This window comes from Macrosteles quadrilineatus, unplaced genomic scaffold (assembly GCF_028750875.1).
Source record: "Macrosteles quadrilineatus isolate MER2022 unplaced genomic scaffold, UCM_ALF_1.0 Scaffold_134__1_contigs__length_289700, whole genome shotgun sequence".
Taxonomy (NCBI): Eukaryota; Metazoa; Arthropoda; class Insecta; order Hemiptera; family Cicadellidae; genus Macrosteles; species Macrosteles quadrilineatus.
Window position 1 is genome coordinate 68,681 of NW_026542727.1, and position 26,166 is coordinate 94,846.

The 26,166-nt window shown below is 36.4% G+C and overlaps 1 protein-coding gene across 1 annotated transcript in view; it reads left to right on the plus strand.

Moving 5' to 3' along the window:
- Positions 1-26,166, plus strand: part of LOC128982148 (threonylcarbamoyladenosine tRNA methylthiotransferase-like) — a 67,928-nt gene that overhangs the window by 23,869 nt on the left and 17,893 nt on the right. The window contains exons 5-7 of the mRNA XM_054401207.1: positions 343-531; positions 7,287-7,489; positions 25,465-25,610. Coding sequence (XP_054257182.1) covers positions 343-531; positions 7,287-7,489; positions 25,465-25,610 — 538 coding nt within the window. The remainder of the gene's footprint in view (positions 1-342; positions 532-7,286; positions 7,490-25,464; positions 25,611-26,166) is intronic.

Consider the following 26,166-nt stretch of genomic DNA (forward strand, 5'->3'; position numbering starts at 1 on the left):
ATGTCCAGATTCTCCCATACTTATGAATTTTGTGTGGTACCTAACCATGTTTTACAATGCATGCTACACATCACTGCAGAATTCTTTACCCCTTTCCCCCACACTCACAACAGGGATAGTTATTTTTTCTGTGCATTTTTAATTTTTATCTTTCAAATATGAACTGTTGATGATCAAATGTAATAATGTTATATAAAATAGCCTAACATAGCATGATGTTAAATAACCTGGTCAATATACATTGGTGTTATTATAAAAACACAAATTTACTTGTTTGTTACAGACATCATGTGAGCTTGTGTTAATTATTTATATACAATTTATTAGAATCATATTTTTTAGGTAACTCTGTTCGTTTACTTGGTTTGAAAAAGGCAGCTGGGAAAAAATTAGGAGGAGCCTCGTTGGATTTACCCAAAGTTCGAAGAAACCCTTTGATAGAGATAATAGCCATAAACACAGGCTGTCTGAACCAGTGCACTTACTGCAAGACCAAACATGCTCGAGGGGACCTGGGAAGCTATCCTCTTGGTAAGTCCCCTTTAAACCTAACTGCTACAGGTCGCAAAAAACCTGCCAACTAAGTGAACTTTTGTCGAATTATTAAATTTGTGCTTAACCCGGTCCATGAAACAATTCTTCCTTGATAGTACTGCTTATGGTTTATAATAATAGTTCTTTTATAATATTGTTATTACTGTCAATTTCATTTAAAAATGTATTGTCATTTAGTTTTAAGCTGTAGATTTAGCCAATTTTAGCCCTAATTATTTTTATATAAGCATTCGCCCAATTTTTTTGCTTGAATATCAATAGTATTATTGCCATCATTATCAATAGATCTCAAATACTTTTGTATAAAAACCAGTATTATTAGTTTTATTATTAGTATAGCATGTTCATCCTATTTACACTTGACTTTGTACATTGTACTATGAATTGTATATCTCTATAGGGTGTGTAATATGTATGAAATAATATCACCACTATATGAACGAATATTTTGATAAGTTTTATTTACAAAAGAATGAAGAAGTGTGTTGAATCATAACATAGTCAAAACTAAACATTTTAACAATCTAGCAACAGTTGTAACATAATAAATATTAAAATAAAGTGCAAGACCAAAGGCATCACAGCTGTGGCTAAGTTGACGCCACATCAGCCCCCCGCAGAGACTGGAAGTCCAGGAAGCTTGAGCTTTACATTTCGACCAGATCGAGTAGTGTATAGTTTCTGAACAATGATGCCGGGTTTGGAAGTTTGAGGGATGTGTCCGAAGATTGTATATTTTGAGGCTCTTTGATTGTTGGATGATTATATTTGTCAGGTAACACATATGCAGGTTTCACCCTGTCTAAGCTCACTCGCACTTGTTTGCCATTCTGTGATATTACTAAGGATTTTTCATCACGAGAAATTACAGGATATGGTCCGTTGTAGGGAGGCTGTAGAGCACGTTTCACAGAGTCATCTCTTAGGAAAACATCGGTGCACTTTCTAAGATCCTGAAATATAAAAGTCACGTGGCGTGAAGCTTGGACAGGTCTGATTGAAGACATGTGTTGACGGAGTCGTACAACATAATCAGTGGGATCTTCATGCCTGGGTCCGTCAACAGGGAGATCAAACAATTCTCCTGGAAGTCTCAACTGTTGTCCGAAAACAATTTCTGCCGCTGATGCTTGATGATCCTCGCGGTACGCACTTCTTATACCTAGGAGGACAATCGGAAGAGCTTCCAGCCAGGATGAGTCGTGATGACACATCAGTGAAGCTTTGAGATGACGATGGAATCTCTCCACCAATCCATTTGCACAGGGATGGTAACTGCAAGTCCTGATTCTTTCAGAGCCGAAAGTTTTTCCAAGGGACTTGAAGAGGGATGATTCGAATTGGCGGCCTTGATCAGTAGTTATTCTTGAAGGAGCACCATAACGAGAAAACCATACTCGAGCCATAACGAGCACGATACTAGACCTTCGGCGACTTCTTCTGCAGTAATCCCCTTTAAAGGATGAACCTCAGGCCACCTAGTGTAACGGTCTATTACTGTAAGACAGTATTTGTATGGACCTGCTGGTGGTAAAGGCCCAATAATGTCAACATGGATGTGCTCAAAACGTGATGATGGTAAAGAAAATGTTCCTAGAGGAGCATGAACATGTCGCGTTACTTTGCAACGTTGGCATCGCTCACAAGTACGAGCCCAATTACGACAATCTTTTTGAATACTTGGCCAGACAAATTGATCTGCTACAAGCTTTGCAGTAGCTTTAATGCCTGGGTGGCTGAGGTCATGTAGCGAATGAAATACCCTCCTCCGTAGTTCAACTGGAATATAAGGTCTTTGGGTCCCTGTTGAAGTGTCACAAAAAATGAATGAGTTTGTTCCAGGGATTTGTATCTTCTTTATTTTGAGAGATGAATTGTTATTGTTTATGAGGTTGATGAGTTCGTCATCTGAGCTTTGTGCTTTGGCGATTAACTCAGGATCCAATGAACATGAAATAGCCTCTACACGTGATAAAGCATCGGCAACAATGTTTTCTGAACCTCCAATGTGTTTTATGTCTGTAGAAAACTCGGAAATGAATGAAAGCTGACGTAGTTGAACAGGTGGAAGTTTCTCACGACGTTGATAAAAAGCAAAGATGAGTGGCTTATGATCCGTAAAAATGGTAAATGCCGTGGTTTCCAAAAAATGACGAAAATGCTGTACTGCTTCATACACAGCAAGAAGTTCACGGTAGTACGCCGGCCAAGAGCTTTGCTTTGGTGAAAGTTTCTTAGAGAAGAATCCAAGTGGCTGCCAGGAATTTTAAACAAATTGTTGAAGGCAAGCCCCTACACTAACGTCAGAGGCATCTGTAAACAGTCCAAGAGGGGTGTCATGTTTCGGATGAAATAGGAGTGTCACTGACGACAAACTAGACTTGCAAGCTTGAAACGTTTCCTCAGTCTCTGGGGTCCAAGGCACAGGAAGTGATCCTTTGCTATTTGCACCACCAAGCAGAGAGTGTAAAGTGCTTGGAGTTCTGCGGCTTTAGGTAAGAATCTACGATAGAAATTGATCATACCTAGGAACCGTCGAAGACCATAGGAATGGAGTCTTTTAAACAAAGTCCTAAGATGTTGCTCATGTTCTTCAATTGATCGGGAGGACACTAAAATATCATCAATGTAGCTGAACGTAAAATCTAGGTTTTGGGTTACTTCATCTATGAAACGCTGGAATGTTTGGCCAGCATTACGTAACCCAAAAGTCATGAATGGAAACTCTAAAAGGCCGAATGGAGTTGTGATAGCAGTTTTGCATATGTCATCTGGGTGTACAGGGATTTGTTGGTATGCTTTTACTAGGTCTATGACAGAAAATACGTTACAGCCTGAAAGATTATTTGAAAAATCGTGAATGTGTCGAACAGGATACCTGTCAGGAGTGGTGCGTGCATTCAATGCACGGTAGTCTCCACATGGTCTCCATCCATTTTCTCCTTTCGGCGCCAGATGCAGGGGTGAAGCCCACGGACTGTCTGATGGACGTGCTGTACCACATTTTACCATGTCGGAAAATTCACTCTTTGCAATGCTGAGCTTTTCAGGGGCCAGTCGTCGTGGTCGGCAGAATACAGTAGGTCCTGGAGTCGTGTGTATGTGATGTACTGTCTGGTGCTTCACTTCTCGAGGCAATCCTGGAGGGCGAGTAATTTCGGGGAATTCATGTAAGATTTTAGAGAGGGGAGAAGTAGTGACTACGGATTTTACGCTACTTTGAGTCGTAACGGAAAGTTGTCCTCCTGTAATAAGTCCAGTTTCGGCATCGTGAAGTCGCAACAAACGACAGTCAGGAAGCAAATGGTAGTAACTGAGGAAGTCCGAGCCAATGATTGGAACACTGACATCTGCAACCGTGAACTGCCATGCAAAACTACGGCGTAGGCCTAGGTCCAATGTCATAGAACAGGTTCCGTAAGTCTTGATAGTACTACCGTTGGCGGCACTTAGTTCAAAGTCTGTAGATGTGCGACGGTCTCGTAGAAGACGTTTGTGTTGTATCCGCTAGTGGGTGGGGTGTCCAGAATAAATACTCGGGCGTGATGTTAATTGGGTTCATTTATTAAGCGGATAAGCAAATAAATACAAATTATAATATCTTACTAATACATGACTACGCTAATATCACAGAGAAATCCCCATTATTAAAAGGGTATAATTTAGAGGGAGGGCTACCTACTACTGAACCAAGGGTCGGGCAATGTAAATCTCCTATTAGCCTATCACCACATACCTGCTAATATCAGCGGGAGAATCATGACCAGCTAGTTGTTGGCTGGACCGCGCCTGGACTGATTCTGACTGTAAGTTGGTGGTTCACAAGGACCGACCATATCTAACCTCAAGGTGGTGGGGGTTGTGACGCAAATGCTGGTTTCCAGAATTACCTCAAACCACATTTGGTACTGGATATAATGTTACAAAATCTCAAAGTTAAAAACTACTTTTGGCTGAGCTCCCTGCTCCAGATATAAACGGAATCAAACTGTAAACTAATAAATTAACCCATGTGGATACACAACATTTGGGATAACATGAAACGTCAGAGCCGGTGTCGATCAAGAACCGGAGAATCGACTTTTGATCTGAGACAAAAATTCTGCGGCTGGGTGCTTGACAGTCAGTCGCCGCTGTTACTGGCCGTCCTTGGAGTTTCCCGCGTAAGAGCAAGGAGAAATATATTTTGACGCGTGCTCACCAAATTTAGCATGATACCAGCAGATATGGGTTGTAGATCTGTGCTGATCTTTATTCGTATTCTGTGATGTTTTCTTGTCATGATTGGTCGAATGATTGTGTCGGAGGGATACTTCGAGAGCGTCAATCCTCTGCGTCAGTCTCGCAATAGCAGCAGTGAGGTCGTCAATAGACTGTTTGTGTTCACGAGATGTCGTAGCATTTACAGATACTTGTGGTGTTCTTGTAGAAACTTCAATGACTTTATCGGCTATGTCTGCAAGTTTATCAAGTGGAAGTTCATTTTGAGCTGTGATAATCGCTTGAACGTTAACAGGGAGACGACGTAGCCAGAGTGCTCGAAGGATGTTATCCTGTAGTTGGGCTGGACCGATCAGAGTACTTAGGTGGCGTAAGAACTGCGATGGCTTGCGATCTCCGATATCTTCATCGCTGATCAACTGGCGAACGCATTCTTCTTCACTAGTTGACAGTCTCTCAATTAGCTTCGAACGAAGTACTGCGTAACGATTTGTTGCAGGCGGATTTGTGATGATGTCCTCTACTTCCACTGCGTAACGTGTTTCAAGCTGAGAAACGACGTAGTGGAACCGAGTGTCATCACTTGTGATGCCTGAGATGGCGAACTGGGAATCTACCTGAGCAAACCATAGGATAGGTCGTTCGGCCCAGAATGGTGGAAGCTTTACTGCAACTCGATTCACTGATACATTACCAGGGTCGTTGCGTTGCTGAACGTTGGTGGATAGTTCATCTTGTTGCTCTCGTAGATTCGCCAATTGAGCTTCGATTTCTTCTAGCGACATTGGTAATATTGATGAAGGAATGTCGTGCTTCTTGTTGTCGTTGTTCGGGGTCACCAATATATAAGGTGTGTAATCTGTATGAAATAATATCACCACTATATGAACGAATATTTTGATAAGTTTTATTTACAAAAGAATGAAGAAGTGTGTTGAATCATAACATAGTCAAAACTAAACATTTTAACAATCTAGCAACAGCTGTAACATAATAAATATTAAAATAAAGTGCAAGACCAAAGGCATCACAGCTGTGGCTAAGTTGACGCCACATCTCCATTGACCTAGCCTCATGCGTCTCAAACCTCATGGACCTAAACATTAAAAAGTGTGTAGCCATATCGTTTAGCAAGAAGAAGTCTCAGCTTCAGTTCGTCTATAGCCTGGGTCAATCTAATCTGGCAAGGGTTAATGAAGTGAGGGATTTAGGCGCGACCTTTACCTCCTCCCTGTCATGGGAGCGTCACATTACCACTAGTTGCAGAAAAGCCCTTCAAGCCCTGGGTTTTGTTCTTCGAAGCTCCAAACATTTCCAAGACGTTTCTCTACTCAAAACCCTGTTCCTGGCCTTCGTATTGCCACACCTGGAGTTTGGCTGTTGTGTTTGGTCACCTCACCAAGACTATCTCAAGACGGAACTTCATATGGTTGTTAATCACTTCTTGAGAGTGGTCGGTGTGAGGTTGGGCTACAACTACAGAGAGGTACCCATCCAAGACATCTCTGTGGCCCTTCGTATCCTTCCATTGGAGTCCAGACGTGAGATCCAGGACATCTTGCTTATTTACAAACTGGTCAATGGCTTCATCGACTGTCCCGGACTTCTCAAACTTCTGAACTTTAGGGCGGGTAGATCTTCAAGATCCAAGGACCTCTTCTCTCGTGAGCATCTCAGCACCAACTATCATCTCTTCAGCCCATTGCCCAGAGCCTAACGTCTCGTCAATGCTCTACCTGATGAGATTGACCTTTTTAATATGTCGCTGGCTTCTTTCAGGAAAAGTGTGGTGATTTCGAAGTGGTGAAGTGAAGATCATTCTGTGTTTTGTGCCTGCGCCTCTCTGTTTACTAAAATTTCTCAACTGCCCTTTCTGGCTTTGTTTTATTATCACGGCAGTATGGCTCGCATATTTTCTGTTATGTTTGGTTTGTTTCTTACTTGTTTTGTTTCATGCATAATTTTTGTTTCTGTTATTACACCCAAATTCATTATCTAATTATTTTCTTGAATTAGAGATCGTTTATGTGAACTTAGTCCTGTTTGTTAACTTGTATTAATTGTAGCTATTTATTGTTGTATTTGTATTTATTGTTCAATTATTGTTATCTTGTAGCTTGTTACTGATCTAAATAGTTTCTCATTTTGCATCTAAATTTATCATAATCTTAATTATCATATGTATTGGTGTCAGTCGTTGGAATAATAAAATAAAAAATAAAATAAAATAAAAATAGCCTATTGTATGACATGTACTTAATGGCAATAAACTATTTGATTTTGAATTTGGTTTAATAGTGTTTCAGAAAAATTATACCAAAATGTTTGAAGATTGTAAATATTAACTGTACCCATCCAACACGACATCAGAAGAAATTGAAATTGACTCGACATAGGCTTTTATTCTATGAAAATTGTCTCAAATAATACTTAACTCGTCTATAATGTTGACCCATTACACCAGATAATTGGGAGTTTACTATAAACTTAAATTATTCTGTGATTTACAGAAGAGATTGTGGAGCGAGCTCGACAGTGTTTCAGCGAAGGTGTGAAGGAGGTCTGGCTGACATCGGAGGACACAGGCACTTATGGACGGGACATCGGCACGTCACTGCCCGAGCTGTTGTGGCGTCTGGTGGAGGTTATACCTGAGGACTGTATGTTGAGAGTGGGGATGACCAACCCTCCATACATCCTGGAACATCTGGAGGTTGGTTAGAGTAATTTTAACATATAAATAATGAACATACTATTTCACAGTCATCACAGTTATTATTACTATGTTATATGGTATCTCTTCCTTTGGAAGAACCTTTAAATAGTATTAAAATCGTATTGGTGGATCTTTTGTAGCTAAACACATCCGTGATTTCATCAGTGTAATATGTTTTTTATTTCAAAAGGCCGTATTTTTTGGGAAGACATATTCTAACTTCAAAGGGAGGTATATCCGTTACAGTATAAGTTTGATTTTTCCTGTTACGTCGCGTCAGTTCATATCGTACTTCTGTGCAAATGAATGAACCCTCTATCATAGTTTTGAGAAATTGATTGTGGGGTTGCTGTTAAAGCTGGAATTCCTTGACATGGGGGATGTCAGTTAGTTGCCTCAGCCTTATCAATAACATAAAGTTGTCAATAATCTCTCTATGGAATGTTAGGTGTAGTGGAATACTTGAAGTGAAGTTGGCTTTTGTTCTTGAAATGTTAGGGGCCTCCTAGTTCATATGGTCTTGTGGCTTCATTGGCAACAAATAATGCAAATTACATAGCAATGGGACATTTCCAAAAAGCAAAAATGCTGTAAATTGGCTGTTACGTATATATTGACTTTTACATATTGTTAATCAACGTATCTTATAAAGGATTATGTAATCTAGTTTAAAAGGAATATGACCTTTCTGTCATGACAGGTGCTGCTTAAATAGTATTTTCTCTTTGTACCATATTTTACAGCCAAGCCCAAAATGTAGTGTTATTTTCATTAATGTTACCAACCCAGTGTTCCAAAGTCCGTAATATATGCAGGTGCAAATAATTTGTCAAGATGGGTACCATTTTAGGCAAGGTTTCTATGTAGGGGTTTTATTAGATACGATAAGAGCAAATATTTCTACATAAATATTTGATATGTGTAGAATAATATGATAAAATGTAGGCAAAAGTGGTGAAAAAGGAAGACACCAACCCGTACAATAGATATAAGATAGTTCAATAAGAAATAATTTAAGAATTGCTGTGATAAAATAATTTATCACTGATTTCGTAATGGAGCGTTATATTGCAAAACATGACATGATAAAGAAGAAAATCAATTTTAAAATCGGAAAATAGCATTGCAAATACATTTGGGAGAATTCAGTAACTCCCAATAAATGAGTGTTGTTTGAAATACAATTTAAAAATGAACAGCTGTTTCATTAAAAAGCATTATTCACATGGCCAAAATGTAAACAACTCTGTGGAGGGATCTTTAAAGGCTTCTGGGGCAGAGTCCTAAGGGAATTTGCTTAGTTTTTCTTTTGATAACTCATCTACAGACCAAGGCCTTTCTTTGGATACCCCTATCAAGTTTCTACGCCCAGCCGTTCTCTCAAATTATTGGGGACAAAGTTTCCAATTAAATATCTCGTATTTAGATTCCCCCATGTTAATCTTATGGGAGAAACTCCAACTTTGATGGCCTGTGGGACAAAGCCTGAGGATTTTTATTACAGGAATTGGTGAAAGGGGGCGTCTACACAATAAATACTTTATTTTGACACGTCGTTTGTAAAAATCCATCCAGTATTAACGGAGGAGTAGTGTTTTGTAGAAATCGCCTTCACGTATTATATATAAGGATTCTGCCCAAAATACAGAACAATGATAACAAAGACAAACATCAACACATCTTCTAACCAAACAGTGCATACCTGTGGCCGCAGTAGTTACAAAATACACAACAATGATAACAAAGACAAACATCAACGCATCTTCTAACCAAACAGTGCATACCTGTGGCCACAGTAGTTACAAAATGCACAACAATGATAACAAAGACAAACATCAACGCATCTTCTAACCAAACAGTGCATACCTGTGGCCGCAGTAGTTACAAAATACACAACAATGATAACAAAGACAAACATCAACGCATCTTCTAACCAAACAGTGCATACCTGTGACCGCAGTAGTTACAAAATACACAACAATGATAACAAAGACAAACATCAACGCATCTTCTAACCAAACAGTGCATATACCTGTGGCCGCAGTAGTTACAAAATACACAACAATGATAACAAAGACAAACATCAACGCATCTTCTAACCAAACAGTGCATATACCTGTGGCCGCAGTAGTTACAAAATACACAACAATGATAACAAAGACAAACATCAACGCATCTTCTAACCAAACAGTGCATATACCTGTGGCCGCAGTAGTTACAAAATACACAACAATGATAACAAAGACAAACATCAACGCATCTTCTAACCAATTAGTGCATACCTGTGGCCGCAGTAGTTACAAAATATTTAATTTTATGTTATGTTATATGTCTTAATGTTCTTGTGTGTGTTAATTGGCTTGACGACCTCAATATGAGTGCAGCTTGTTATTCTTGACAAGGATCTGAGAAATTATCGTCACCCACCATTACAGGAGGAGGTTAAGAAATGACTAGATAAAATCACCTCTTGTTTATGCGTCATTATTGTATTATTTTTTATTACAATAATGCTGCATAAGCATTTAAAAAAGGCTTGTCCACAGCATTTCTTGTTATACCAATGTATTGTCCCTCCTTATCTTGACTCAGTGAGGCAGTGTAAAATGAATTAAATTATTATTGATTGTTTAAAATGTTAATATGCTTCCGCAGTCACAAGGAGGAACACTACAACGGCCCAATCTAAATGCCGGACTGTGTTTTTTCCTCACAAATGAATTGCTGAAAGCCCAGTCTCGATATGAGAACAACAACATATAGTACGGTGCAATTAGACCTAAACCGGGACATCCAAAAAAAAAGTTTCAAACCAGTGCCAAATTGTTGAGTACACTTCCCTCAATAAGTAAAAAAAAGTTACACTGATTTGAGTGTCAAGTTTGGGGGGGAGGGGGTGCAAATGGGGTGAAAATAGGACTTTTTTTACTTTTTCGCAAATACCTCAAAAACGGTGCGTTTTTCTTAGAATATAGTAAATTACAAAAATTATCTACATTAAATTTCGAACAAAATGATACCATACAATACCTATCTACTATGAACGGTTCAGGTAATATTGAGTGGTAAATGTGATTTTTTTCTTAAAATTCTAAAAAAGTTGTTTTTTAAATGGAGGAAACCCATGGACACCCATAAAAAAAGTTTCTAATGAGTGCCAAATTGTTCAATAAACCTCCCTTAATATGTATAAAAAAGTTACACGGATTTGAGTGTCGGATTTGGGAAGGAGGGTTAAAAGAAAAGGGGGGTGGATGGGACTTTTTTTACTTTTTTGCAAATACCTCAAAAACGGTGAGTTTTTCTCTAAATATAACAAATTACAAATATAATCTACGTTAAATTTCGAACAAAAAGATACCATACAATACCTATCTACTATGAACGGTTCAGGTAATATTGAGGGGTAAATGTGATTTTTTTCTTAAAATTCTAAAAAAAGTTGTTTTTTATCTGGAGGAAACCCATGGACACCCATAAAAAAAGTTTCTAACAAGTGCCAAATTGTTCAATAACCCTCCCTTAATATGTGTAAAAAAGTTACACTGATTTTCGTGCCGGTCTTGGGCAGGAGGGTGTAAAAACGGGGTTGGGAATTTTATTCATAAGTAATTTTGTAAATTTTGTTAAGTAGGCTAACACTTTTTATTTTCCATTTTATCACAAATATAACTACAATATAAATAAATATGACTTACCTACCTAAAAAAGACAAACCTACCTAGATACGGGAACACGGTGAACTTTCTACCGTTTGAATTCTTAAGAAGATGGAATAAAAAATAACTGAAGTTACAACGATTTTTAGTTGTAAAATTATTGTGATTAAGGCTACGCTATTCAGGGTTGCCTCATTTTACAAATAAAAATCGTAATATTTATTTATTTTTTATTATTTTAAAAGCTAAATAAAAGTATTACAGACATTTTTTCATAAAATTAGCCATTTCTAGCAATTTCAATTTTAAAAAATTAAATGGCCGCCATTTAAAAATTTTTATTGGATTAAGATATTTTTTTTTCTAACGTGGGTCTATTTTACCTCAACATACATACCAAGTTTGTTAATGATCGGTTAAAAAATTCAGAGATGAAATAATGTATTTGTGAAAAAAACAAAATGGCAAATATCTGGTTAACGAAGCGATTTTGGTAAAAAATACTCTTGATTTTCTTTTTATTTTCACCCATAGAACCATTTCCTGGGGTTTGGCTGTTTACTTACAGGACTCCCTGTATACAGGATGTCTCACCTAAAGTGAACCAATAGCTAACTTTTTTATCATGGGTTATACAGTTAGTTGACTTCTTATGGGACACTCCCCTTTATTTTTTTAGATGATTTGGAATGGTTTCCAATTTAAAAAACATGTTCGCCATTTTCCAATATGGCCGACAACTTTGTTATTTCTTATGGAACACCCTGTAGTTTATGATTGTTTTAGTATATAAATCCAATTTAAAAACATTTTTAATTTTGACATTTTCTCTTAAAAGCTACTCGTTTAGGAGTTACAGCATGTTACACTTATGGAAAAAGGCTTGTTGTGTACATTCCGCATCCTGTAGCTCATAAACGAGTAAGTTAATAGAGAAAATGCAAAGAACAAAAACTTTTGTATGGGTATCCATGGTTTTCCTGCATTTAAAAAACAACTTTTTAGAATTAAAAAGAAAAATCACATTTACCCCTCAATATCTTCTAACACGTTCATGGTAGATAGGTATTGTATGGCATCATCTTGTTTGAAATTTAATATAGATTATTTTTGTAATTCATTATATTTTAAGAAAAACGCACCGTTTTCGAGATATTTGGAAAATAGCAAAAAAAGTCCCATTCCCCCCCCCCCTTTTCTTTTAACCATCCTTCCCAAATCCGACACTCAAATCCGTGTAACTTTTTTATACATATTAAGGGAGGTTAATTGAACAATTTGGCACTCATTAGAAACTTTTTTTATGGGTGTCCATGGGTTTCCTCCATTTAAAAAACAACTTTTTTTAGAATTTTAAGAAAAAAGTCACATTTACCCCTCAATATTACCTGAACCGTTCATAGTAGATAGGTATTGTATGGTATCATTTTGTTCGAAATTTAATGTAGATTATATTTGTAATTGGTATTGAGAGAAAAACGCACCGTTTTTGAGGTATTTCCAAAAAATTAAAAAAAAGTCCCATCCACCCCCCTTTTCTTTTAACCCTCCTTCCCAAATCCGACACTCAAATCCGTGTAACCTTTTAGCGAATTTCCCATATAGGGAATAAGCTATTACCGTAGGTCTCATGGTAAGACCTAGACCCGGGACCGATTTACTTTTTCGTTTTGAGGTCCCCAGAGGCCAAAAACACCATCCGTTCAAATTCATATATATATATATATTTATATATATATATATATATACACGGCCGCGCCCGGGAAGCCAGTCACATAAAATATACACTGGAAGTCAGTCAGTTGCACCCCCCAATATATTTCAAGACTATGATATATATATAATATATGTTGGTAAATATCTTAAGCCTAGACATATCTGAACGTATATATCTCTTTTTTTCTTAAAAATACTAAAATATAATTACGTAAAAAATGCTATGCTAATGCAGTCACCACCGCATTTGCATGGGAAAGCCAGTCACGTAAAATTTGTGCTGCTAAGCCAGTCACTATATATTTTACCGCATACCACTGGAATCCAGTCACTGAAAATCCACCCGGGTATCCCGTCACTTCAGTCACTTTCACCCCTGCCCTTCTACTTTGTGATATTTATTTGTTCTACAAGCTTGAAAATCCGCACCTCAAACAAATGGATTATGCTTCAGGCATTGAGCACTCTCATAACCCATCTTTCGCACTTCATTTTAATTAGTTGTCTTCCAGATTACTTAACAATTACTATTCTACAGATTAAATACCTAAATGTCAATGTAATCTTTGGTCGTCTTAATAGTCGTCCTGGCAACTGTGGATACAAATATGTACCGTACTAATTCGCAAGCGTAAGGTGGGAAATTATTGCTTTATAGTCGCACAATTAGGCCTATTGTTGAGTCCTTGGAGGCAAGCGGCCATCTTGGATGATTTCAAAAAGCTGCAAAATTTATCGTCCAAAAATATTTTTCAAACACCAAAGTGTTTATAATTTAAATAGCTAGTATACTGTGGGATTAGAAATGTTCTTTGTAGTTTTGAATTATTCTCCAAGGGATTCCATAAAATAAGTTAACGGTCACGGTCATCTAGGAAAAAGGCCAAACTAATACGAAAACAATATCCTGTGTTGCGCGGGCCGTAGCACACAAATAGTTTTCCCGCCTCAAACAATCAAAGGCGTGTGGAACAAGGCAAAATTCTTGTCTCTGTTGTGGCGAGAGGTAGGGGCGAGCCTAACGGGTTCCATTGATGGGCTACCCGGCCACCGACCGACCTGGGGTAGCGACTAGCGAGCCAGTGGATGGTTAAAGGTTCTGCCGGTTATTTCCATCTTATTGCTGGTTCTCGAGCTTTTTGAGCTCGTTGTACAGTGAAATATTACTTCCCTATTTTATATAGCCACAATCAAAGCGATTTTTACAAGAAAGAATGAAGATATAGACTCAGTGATGTGTGGTTACTTAATTAAATCATGTTCCTTGATTGTTTACCCTTTTGTAAGAGCCAATAATCAATCAACTTATATTTCTTTATTTTTCGATTTATTATCTATATCAATTCAAGAGGTAGCCCTGTACCTGGTTAACAAATATACCGATTACATTTAACGTGTTTTCTTTGAGTTACGCCCCATGGGATTCCAAAGTTTCACAATGTTTACATTTTTGAAGAATGTAGATAACAGAATGTTTAACGAAGTCAGCTTTAAATGCTGTCAATAAAGTTCTTTGATTTTGCGGTCCAAAAGGTAGAAACGATTCGATTTGTGAAACTTTTAACTTTTGCTACGGGCCTGTTAATTGGAGATTCTGACATTCTTAATTTAAGGAAGTAAACGTATTAACATGACGTGTTTGGAGTGGGATTTGAAATATGTGACGTGTATCAAACTTTTTCTCTTCAAAATCCTCCCCGATGTAAAACACAGGTACGGCAGCTAGGTTTATTAGAATTCAAAAGTTTTTTAATTGTCCTCCAATGTTTAGAAATTATTTTTCGATCAAGTTGTTTAATGAATAAATAATTGTTTTGCCAAATTATGTTTCGAAAACAGGAACTAAAAATAGATCAGGAAATAGATATTTTAGTTCAGAAAACAAAGCCAATCAAATAGGCCTACGTACTTTTTAAATAAAAACACTGGTCAGATGGTTTTTAACTTTGCTGTTTATTTACTTCAATAAATTTCTAATAAAAATCACCACAGGTACTAATCTATATAAATAAAATTAGAGTTTTGTCTGTACATTGCTCAGAATCATCAACTTTTAGATTATTTTTACGTTTTAAACATTCAAGAATCCGAAAAAGGTTTCATCTCAATTCCGTTATTATCTCAATCATCAATTATTATCTCAATTCAGTTGTTGTCTATGTTCCGTCTGTCACGGTCCAGAGGCCATTTTACGCGGCCTTCTCCTGAAAACGAGAGTACCTATCAAGATCCTCGAATCATTTTAATGTATTCACTGGATTGGCGAAAGTGTCTTTAGCTATTAAAATATGGCCTCGCTACTTTGTAAAAAAAACTTACGGACGTTTAAAACCCAATTTTGTGCAATTTTTGTCAAGTTTTCTCACAATGTTTATCACATAATCATCATATGAAATAGCGAACAGCTGTTCGGATCAAGATTATTTTTCTCTAGCTGTCACTGATATGTTTACATTGAATATTGTTTACAAATACCGCAATCATTTCAGATCAAGTTTCAAAAGCAAATCCAAACCAAGTTGGATTAAAACCGTTTTTCCTTACATAACGGATTTAATTAATCGCAAGTGCAATAATGTGTAGGGTAACCGTAAATGAAAATAGAGCTTCTTTGTGTATAGAATTTCTATCGAGTTTTGGGTTTATAACCGGGGAAAAGACTTTGACTTAGTGTTCTATATGCCTGGGAAACTTATATTTTTTACATAAGCGTTACCAATAGCTTACATATAAGGTTTCAACTCGTTGACGGCACTTCAATGGTGGTTGTGTAAAGTGTTTAGAGACAATTGCAGTGGGTGATTGTAAAAGAGGTTTACGGATTATGCTCAAATCGTATTTCTAATGTGTCTTCTCAACGCTATGTGCTGCTCGCTGGACCATACGTCCAACAGACCAATTATCCATCTCTTGGGTTCGTAGGCTTAAACAATTATTCATAAGTTGGTAGCGCATATAACTCGGTGTTCCGTACGGACAGGCAAAGAGCACCTTTGATAGTGAAATTTCCAACCTGAATTTTTAATGGCGAGGTTGAGGTATAGTATTTTAACTATATATCGTTTGGTTAGTTAGGTAAGGTTAACCTAACCTAACTAACCAAACGATATATGGAATTAAACAATCGAATAATCAATATTACTAATTTAGTTGTTTGTGCCAACAGATATGGAAGTGTACCCCTCATAGATCTATTACGCATTTTTTTTACTTGAAACTGTCAGATACTGTATTTGTTTGTATATAATAGTTTGGCTAGCATATCTGAAAATATGCAAACCAATAGTTTTTCTTTATTTAGGAAGGTTTCAACTGACCACTAGAGGATCCCCGTGCGTAGAACGGGCACACAGCTAGTAATTAATATTTAATTAATACATCTTATCTTACTAATATTATAAATGTGAAAGTTTGTGTGTTTGTTTGTTTGTTTGAAGTTCAATCACGCATTAACTACTGGCAGAGAAGATATACTGTTTTTAATTTATAAATAATTTGTCATATTGTGCGAATCTTGGTGATTTGAATTTGGTGATTTGCTTTTTTCTGCTGTTTAGGTGCAGTGGTAGAACATTATTATGAATATGGTAGATGTTTTATACTATATTATACCGTAAATTAAAGAAACGACACAACGAGTGTCGTTGTCAATAATGTCGTCTGATTCTGACTGATGTCAGATGTTACACTGAATCGGTGACAGGGATAATAATTAGTTGTAACCTACCACTAGCTTACCTAACTAAGTTTGAGTGTTGCTATTTGCAGTGTGGGATGATTGCACTGGACAGTTTAGCTATCTATTTCAGGAAAATAAAGTTTAAAATAAATCAAATTCTAGGATCTGTTCTTAAGTTGTGGCCGTTTTGAGATGGATGCTTTCAGAGTGCAGTTTAGCCTAGCCTGAACAACTGGATTAAAGTCTATTTAAACTCAGGAGTAGGCGGAACCAGTCGACCGGACTAATACCCTCACCCCTTGAGTCTATTGTGCGAGTTCGGGTAGGGGCACGCGTCGTCGGCCTTTGTCGGTGAGTCATTGCTGCTGGTCCCAGTGTAAATATGCAAACTTTTTTAATTGAAAGAAAAACTTAAAACAAAGTATATCACGTGCTGTGTTTTGATCGCCTGATTATTTTGATACCAAATATGAAGGAAATCGGTTAATTTTGGGGAAGGCAAAGTAAATAATTAAATCGTATACGTGTTTTTCAAATAATGTTTAATGGTCATAAAATAATTTTTTTATCGAATGACTTTGATTAAATGATTGATGAGTTTTATAACAACCTCTTAATTACTACTTTACACAATAAATATCACCATACAGTACAGTGGACAGGCAGTTTTTTGTTCATTAAATTCATTATTAAATATAGACATAAAATTTATACTGTTATCAGTGTGCATTTATTTACACTTGTTCATTAACTTGATATTGACAACAAACTCTATTAAAATTAAATACATCTTAATATTATATATATACAAAAAAAAAGAAATAGACATCAAAGTATTTTTTTAAAAAATTTTAAAGACTGATTATTTGGGCCTAAAATTGGAAAATTCGCACTGTGTATTATAATTTATCAATTATCAATTTTAAAATTTCTAAAAACGTTAAAAATTTAATAAATACTTCTAATTATATGTTCAATAATTAAAAATGAGCCATATCAATTATATAACTAACTCACAAAATATACGTTGCAAAGGCATAACAAAATAATACACGAAAAACCCAAATATACATTATTTAAAACAATTTAAAAAATCTACTTACAGATGTAGTTACACTTTTATTTACAAAGGGACGGCCAACTCGTCATCAGATCCATCACTTTCTCTCTCACTGTACAAGTCCTCGTCATCAGTGTCCTCGTCGTCACCCGCGTTCGTCACGATGATTCTGTCTTGTATCTCATCGCATATGTTGTCCAACTCCCACATAGCTTGTTCCACCTTTTCGACGTGAGCAACGCATTTTTTCCAGTAGTCAGGAGAAACCTCGTTCAACGCGTTGTGCAGCAAAACCTCAACGGAAGACGTTTTGTAGTCGACATTGGTCGAAGCGACTTCATTTTTTACTTTGGCCCACACCAGCTCTATTGGGTTGAGGTCACAGTGGTAAGGTGGAAGTCGAAGTACGGTGTGACCACAGTCTTCTGCTATCTTGTCGATTTTGTACACCTTCGCCTGCGATTTCAGATGGCCAGGAATGCGAGCCAAAAGTTCTGCCTTCACATCTTTTGGGTCAAAGCTGACACCATTCTCTGTAAGCCACTGTTGTATCCCTACTTTCTTCCAGCTCAGGTTTGGTAGCTTTTGGAGAGTCTCACTGTGGTAGGAAGCGTTATCCATTACTATAACGCTGTCAGGGGGGAGTAGATGTAGTACCCCTGAAAAACATCCTTCAAATGCAGCGGCGTTCATCTCGTCATGATGTGTAGCACCGTCAATTTTAGCAGTTTTTTTGGCACGAAATACCCACCGAGCGTCGTCTGTTCCTGAGGGGTCCTTCAAAAAACCTTCTTCGCTGCCAATGTGAACAACAATGTGCCTTCCGCCTCTCCCGGGAATATTAGCCTGTTGTTTCGCCATTCAAGTGTGCTTGTTTCGCCGACTTTATATAGCTGGGCGTCCACGCTTTCTTGGTTGTATGCCCAGCGTTGCACCATGTCTCATCGAGATAAAAGATTTTCTTTCCTTCTTCTCTAAATTTCTTTATTTCAGTCAGATATTTCCTTCGCCAAAGTACGATGTCGTCTCTTTCGATGAGAATAGATTTGCGTTGTCTTTTCTCAAACTTGAATCCCAAGTCCTGCATCAGTCGCCAAGTAGTAGTCATATTCACATTTGGAAGGTCGGGGTCTTCATTGATCATTTTATTGACTTTTTTTACTGTGGGTGGAATATTCTGTCGCAACAAAGAATGGACTTTTCTTTTAATGTTATTTTTCTGGAAATCGTCATACCTTACCATTCTGCTTCTTTTTCCCACCTGATAGGGCCTTTTCTTTCCCGGAGTCACAGGAGGTCCGTTGTCAAATTCTTTTCTCAACCGCTCAACAGTCGCTCTACAACATCCTGTCATCAAACCTACTCTCTCCGCTATATCCCTCTTGGACATTTCAGGATTTTCCATCCGTAAAAACCCGTAAATGTTTAAAATAATCCGCCGTTCATCACTCGAGTAAACCGCCCGTTTCTCTCTTGGAATGACGTATTTCTCTGGAGACGAAGCTCTAACTTCTGCCATCGCACTCACTGGATTCACTTGGATTAATTCTCACTTCCACTTCAAAACTAAACTGGAACTTATCTGAACTGCGAGCTCAGTTTAGCCTAGCCTGAACAACTGGATTAGTAGCTTGACTTAGTGGTTCATCCATGTTTAGTTTATAAACACTAATCAATGCCTAATCTAGATTATAGGTGCCTTACTCTACTCTGTTTTAAAACTAATATACATAGGCATAAGCTTTAATTTTTTTATTAAATACTGGGTGCATCATTAAGGTAACTCCGTTAGGTTGCTTTTTATAAATAAATAATTTCATTAATCACTGATACCCTATATCATCTAAGTGTGCTCAGTACATAATGACACTCTCTCAAAAAAGTACTAATCCTAACCCAAAAAAATATATATAGGTAGCTTTAGGCCTACAGAGGAGAGTGTTTATATTTATATGTCTGTGGTTAGGTTTTGGTTATGTTTGCCTTAAGATGGCTATAAGCTTAGGACTAGATATCAAATAAACTCCCAATTAACTTATAGTGCAGCCTAGCCCTAATTTGTCAGTGTCAATGAAATAGTGCAATATCAAGGACAACCAAACTTGGATATACAACCATGTTTATACCTAAGGTTCCTTTTTGGTACTCACCAACAAGGATCAACCGTAATTATTTTCAGTCAGAAAGTGTCCTGAGTTTCCAGAAAATTGTAACTTATTACATTTTAAAAATTGAGGGTAAATTAAACGTTTCGGTTCTGGTTTTGGAGCGAGTCCAAGTTCTTGCAGTGACTAATACTTCAAAGGAAGGAAGGTGGGAAGATTTTCATACTACTAATAGCCTTCTTTGAATTCAGCGTGAAAAATACTGGGTAATTTCTATAGTTTCGGCCATTTAGGGGAACCAAACAAATTTTTAAAAACTCTTCTATCTCATCATTTTAGTAAACTATGATATTATTATTTGAATAGAAGTTAAATGTCAAGAAAAAAAATACCGCAAATTATTATTTTTGGGATAGCATTACATTGACCAAGGAATACTCTCAAAGTGTAAAGTTTCCCGAACAAAGCTCGGTCCCCAGCTACTTGTCAAACAACGCAATAATGTACGTTATTTCATAAAATTTGTACCTGAGAAATGTACAAATGGAAAATGCATTTCTCGTAAGTGTTATCAAATCTTAAAATGATAGGATTTGTAATGATACGATCTTAAAACGAGCAATTCAGTATTCTTATTCAAAACACCAAACACCCGCCACTGGATCAAAATATGCCCGCACGGCGCAATCCGGCACGGTGGGAAGCCCCTCTCGTACAATTTAAATTACGTACATAAGCCAAAAATAAAAAAAATTATGATTTAGAACATTTCACTTTTTGTATACAGAATCCACTGTTTTTAAACTAACCTGACCAAAAAATAAAATACAGTAGTAGCCGACAAAAAAAGTTCCGTGGAAATTTGCTATGTCACGTTTCATAAAACATTAAAAATAATCGACTTTATTTGAATATTTAAAATGAAAAGTACCGGGGGACCGAGCCATGGCTCAGTATGTATTTTTCGATTGTAAAATCAGTATAAAGGAAACTCGTGTTTTCTTTATATGTAACTAATTTCGGCTTTTATTGTTTAAGTTTCAGTGGAATTTTAATTTACTACTGTATGATGTAACTTTAAATGGACAATGCAACACATTAATTTATTTTAATCTTACACATTTCTGTTATTGTAAATAAATCATAGAAATTTAAAAAAAATAAAAGTAGTATTTTTTTTAAATACGTTCCTAATGAATGAATTAATATGCGATCACAGGTTAATACAGTAGCAATCAACTACACAGTATTAAAACAGCACAGTGTATGTAAGGGGTGTGATTTATTTCTTGGTACTAAATTAAGTCATTCTTCAAGTATAAGTAAAACTTCAGCATGGGCATACTCTCTAACTTATCATATGATGGATTAGCTGAAGGCAGATAAGTCCGATTCAAGCTTATATTGCTTACTATAAAGATTGTTGTAATACAATTAACTTTAACTAGTGGTCGTCCAGTGGTCAAAAACTCGACCAAAAATATGTAATGTACAGGTTTCAAATGATTTAGGCCTAAAACTTTTTTTCCCCGTGTGAGTAACTAAGGACTTCTGGATAATTTAAATATGATATTTATATGTTTCTTACTCAGGAACAATGCCGTTCCGGGACACTATATAAATGGACGTTAACGTGATTATAAATTTGCATTTTACATAGTCAAAATACAATAGGTATTGCGCAACCGTGATATGTTAAGTCATTAACCTTGGTTTACTAATAAAAACTACACCATATGCTTACTCAAACAAAACAAAACTTGCTTACTGTACATCAATAAATCACGTAAAGAACAAAACAAAATGAAAATGTAGACTAGAAGACTACTGATACCGTAGTCATCCTAGGCTACTACTACATGATGTTTCAGAACAGAAGTATGGGGATAAAAATATTAAATAACTCATAAAACACCATAAAATCATAGTACTGTACTTAAGTCTTTCTGGTAATAATAACAATGATAAAAATAAGATAAAGATAAAAATAATGTAAAACACCTCTTATTATTTCTCTTTGTTCTATTCTTTCTTTGGTTTCTCTACATCCACAAGTTGTGATGGTTACTAATCACCCAACGACCCAACCACAAAATATTGTAGTGTTGTGACAGCAGACAGAAGCAGACGATTGTCAGTATGTCAGTGTCAGTGCAAGATTGTCAGTCTGTAGGTGCGAGCGTATAGGTTGACCTTGACGATACTGATCGATATTTCTCCGTTTTGCTTCCATCTTATTTTTGTTAAATGAACTGTAATATTTCAATAATTGGGAACCTACTGCACATAAAAATTACCGTAAATAGTTAAATATATCGTTCATATCGAAATATTAGACTGAAAAACACAGTTAATAAAATATTTTCTTGGAATTTGTGAGGTTATATAATATATAGGCATCATGATGATGCGACTCCAGTTAAGCGAGGTTCTACTATATTTGCAAGTTAAAGTTACAAATAGAAAACCCATTATGGTTTGTATTCAATGACCGATGTATTATACAAAATAAATTATAACTTATTTTGATATTAATCAGCAGCATTTATTACAGCTTGCAGCACTTATTGGTATATATAAATATCCCAGTTACTATTAGTAAAAAAAAAATAAAACACAAAATGTGCGGCCATTCAATTTTTATAAACACAGTGTTAAACATTTGACTCTGCAGAATACCGGATGGTAAAGAGTGTTTGGTTTCAAGAAAATAAAATAAAAAATTGTTTAACCTGCTTTACTATTTATTTTGAAAAATAATAGATAGGAAACCATAAGGATAGGTATGGGATTGAACTGAAATAATTGCAGGAAAACTTAAATCGTCCACAATCTGTACATTGTTAGAGAGCGAGAGAGAGAGAGAGAGAGAGAGAGAGAGAGAGAGATTTGATAAGGAATCTGAAAAGTAAACAAATAATCGTTTCTGGCGTTCGTTATATTGTACCCCCCTCCCCCCCCGTATTTGCACTCGTGACCACTTTTTGTTGCTTCCTTATCATTCATCCGTCCCAAAATATAATTCCTGTAATAGTTTGTTTGTAAAATTGAAATTATTATAAAAATATTTTATCTTTTGAGTGTAGTTTCATGGTTATTCTTATCAGATAGAATAATATCGTTGTCATATGTAATAGTTACTCCTTCGCGTTACGCAATTGCGTAAAAAACAGTTCCAGTATCTCGGACAAGATTCACGTATATTTCTCGAGATAAAGAAAATCCGTATAGTTCCCGGTCCGTGGAAACACTGTAAATACTAGGATAAAAAATATTGTATAAAGGAGAAGTTGACTAAAATTTCAACTGAAGGTAAAAAAAATCATAATAACTTAAAATATGAGATGATGAACGGGTAGGATCAAGATTCAACCAATTATAATTAATTAATATTCGACGATCCTTATTAGAGGTGCATCATATTTATTTAGAGTATGAACATGTTTAAACATTAACACGTAGTTAATCACTATCCCAACACAAATAGTAACAAGGAGTAAACGAAGGTTACAGACCGCTGGGTTTTACCGCTACAAAGTAGGGTAGGGTGCCGTACTGGCTACACTACTCCACGATAGAACACACGATGAGACAGTCTCCGCATTGGTATTGGAGTTACGCTTATCGACACAGGCAGCAGCACCGGTTTGCTGTTTTCATACGTATAAAGTGCACGGGAAGCCATACCTGACTGGCTTATGGGAGAGCTGACTGGCTTTCGGGCGGGTGACTGCCACACCGAGTAAATTACCAGCGCACTGACTGCCAAACCGGGTGGGCACAAAAGTATATATTTACTAGCTGACCCGGCGAACTTCGTATCGCCTAAGTTATAGGTTTCCCCTAAGACAGACCGATAGAAAGAAAGTACCGTTACGTTTAATTTTCAAGATGATCTCGTTCGCATCGCTCAATCACGTCCTGGTTGAAGTTCGTTCGCTACGCTCACTCACCTTTGGGTTGGAGCTCGTTCGCTACGCTCACTCACCTTTAGGTTGGAGCTTGTTCGCTGCGCTCACTTGCCTTCAGGTTAGCTCGTTCGCTACGCTCACTCGCCTCCAGGTTGAAGTTCGTTCGCTACGCTCACTCACCTTTTGGTTGCAAATTAGCTGTTGTCATAAATGTAAAAGAAATAATAGTGCTGCACGCTGTTGGTAATCCTTGGAACTTTAATGCTATTGACCATCATAGAACAGAACCAACTTGTTTAATTGAAACAGCTGTTAAGATTCATTAATTCCATTTCTCATAAGGTTAACATGGGAAACTCCAGAGCCACTGGGGCGGAGCCCTTTTAAGAATTTCGAAACGGGAAATAGTTTACGTCCGATTCGCATACCTACAGAATTTACACACCAAATTTCATTACGATCGGTGAAATCGTTCCGGAGGAGTTTGCAGACTAACACTGTGACACGAGAATTTTATATATTAGATATATATATATATTTATATATGTGACCGTTAGCGCGATAACTCGAGCAAAATTGATCCGATTTTGATGAAATTTGGTACAAACGTGTAAACCTACATTTATTCTAACGAGTTCGCGAACCAGCATAATCGGACCATGGGATCAGGGGTTTATGGGAGGTTTTATGGGGTAAAAATGGGTTTTTCTCATTTTTGACCCTAAAAACTTTAAATTTCAAAATTTCTCTCTAGACCATTTTGAAGAGCTTAAAAAACAAATAATTTAGTATATTGAAGTGTTTTTGAATGTTCATTGACTACGGAGAAAATTAAAAAAATTGTAAATTTAAAATTCCCATGTTATTCTTATGGAGAATAAATAAACTGTTCTAGTTTGCTTGTTTATGGATATATTTTAATCAAATTTGGCAATTTGGTTTATTTCATACTAAGCTATCAATATTTCAATTGAAAAAACACACCTCAACATCTTCCCCGTAGCAGCAAACCTAACTACTCACTAAAATTAATGTTATTTAAAAATGGAAATAAATCTGAAAGTTTATAGGGAATATAAAATAAAAGTAGAAATCAAGCCGGGTGAATGGAAATTCGCTTAGTATGCAGGTTTGCTGCGACGGTTGTATTTATACATATCAAGGGAGGTTTATTGAACAATTTGGCACTCATTAGAAACTTTTTTATAGGTGTCCATGGGTTTCCTCCATTTAAAAAACAACTTTTTTAGAATTTTAAGAAAAAAATCACATTTACCCCTCAATATTACCTGAACCGTTCATAGTAGATAGGTATTGTATGGTATCATTTTGTTCGAAATGTAATGTAGATTATTTTTGTAATTTATTATATTTTAAGAAAAACACACTGTTTTTTAGGTATTTGCGAAAAAGTAAAAAAAGTCCTATTTTCACCCCATTTTCACCCCCTCCCCCCCAAACCCGACACTCAAATCAGTGTAACTTTTTTTTACATATTGAGGGAAGTGTATTCAACAATTTGGCACTGGTTTGAAACTTTTTTTTTGGATGTCCCGGTTTGCTCTTTTTTTAAGCTAATTGCACTGTACTAATAGTCATCTTGCAAGAACAAGATTTTCATTTTTTCCATACAAGTGTTAAAATGTATTGAGTGTTTACACAACTGGTGAAACAATTTGAATTTATTGAAACAGCTGGTCCTTGTGAAACTATTTTAATTTATTATCAGACAACTAATAGGAAAGCAAAACTGGTAAAACAATTTTAGCCTATTGACACAATTAGCAGAACTATTTAAATCAGGAAAATGATAAACCTTCATCACAGTGTTTTAATTTACAGGAGATGGCAAGAATATTGAGTCACCCGAGAGTTTATGCTTTCCTTCATGTTCCGGTGCAATCAGGAAGTGACTCTGTGTTGGGTGATATGAAGAGAGAGTATTGTCGTATTGACTTTGAAAAAGTTGTTGACTTTCTACGGCTAAAGTAAGTAGGAAAAACAGTTATTACTTTTATTTGAGGATAATAAAATTTTTAATTTTATGTTTACAGTCCGACCAAACGCGTGCACGCACCGTGACTGTACAGAAATAAATGTAATGTGTTTTTCTACGTGTGTTCAGTGTTTTATGTTTTAAATTAATGACGAATCTGAGAAGAGGATAATCTGAGGATGTGGCAGTCGCCACGAAACATGTAGTTGTCTATCTACCAACACTAAACGGATATTGTAAGGTAACAATAATAATTTAATTTAATAATAGAAAATTATAAAATTGTCTGTTTCTTCAGACGCAGCAGTTAGTGACGTCAGCAGTTAGTGACGTCAAACGGCACCTGAGAAATCTTCCGTGTGCCCCACCGATCCTCTTCACTCAGTACATTTATAAAAATGATCAAGTCACTCGTCTCTGACAGACTGAAAATATCAAATAAAAACATAGTAGGCCTATTATCTCGAAATAAAATCCCACATTAAACACTTAATTTAAAATTAAAACACATTTCACTGTAGCCTGGTATAGCCTATTTGGCCTTTCTT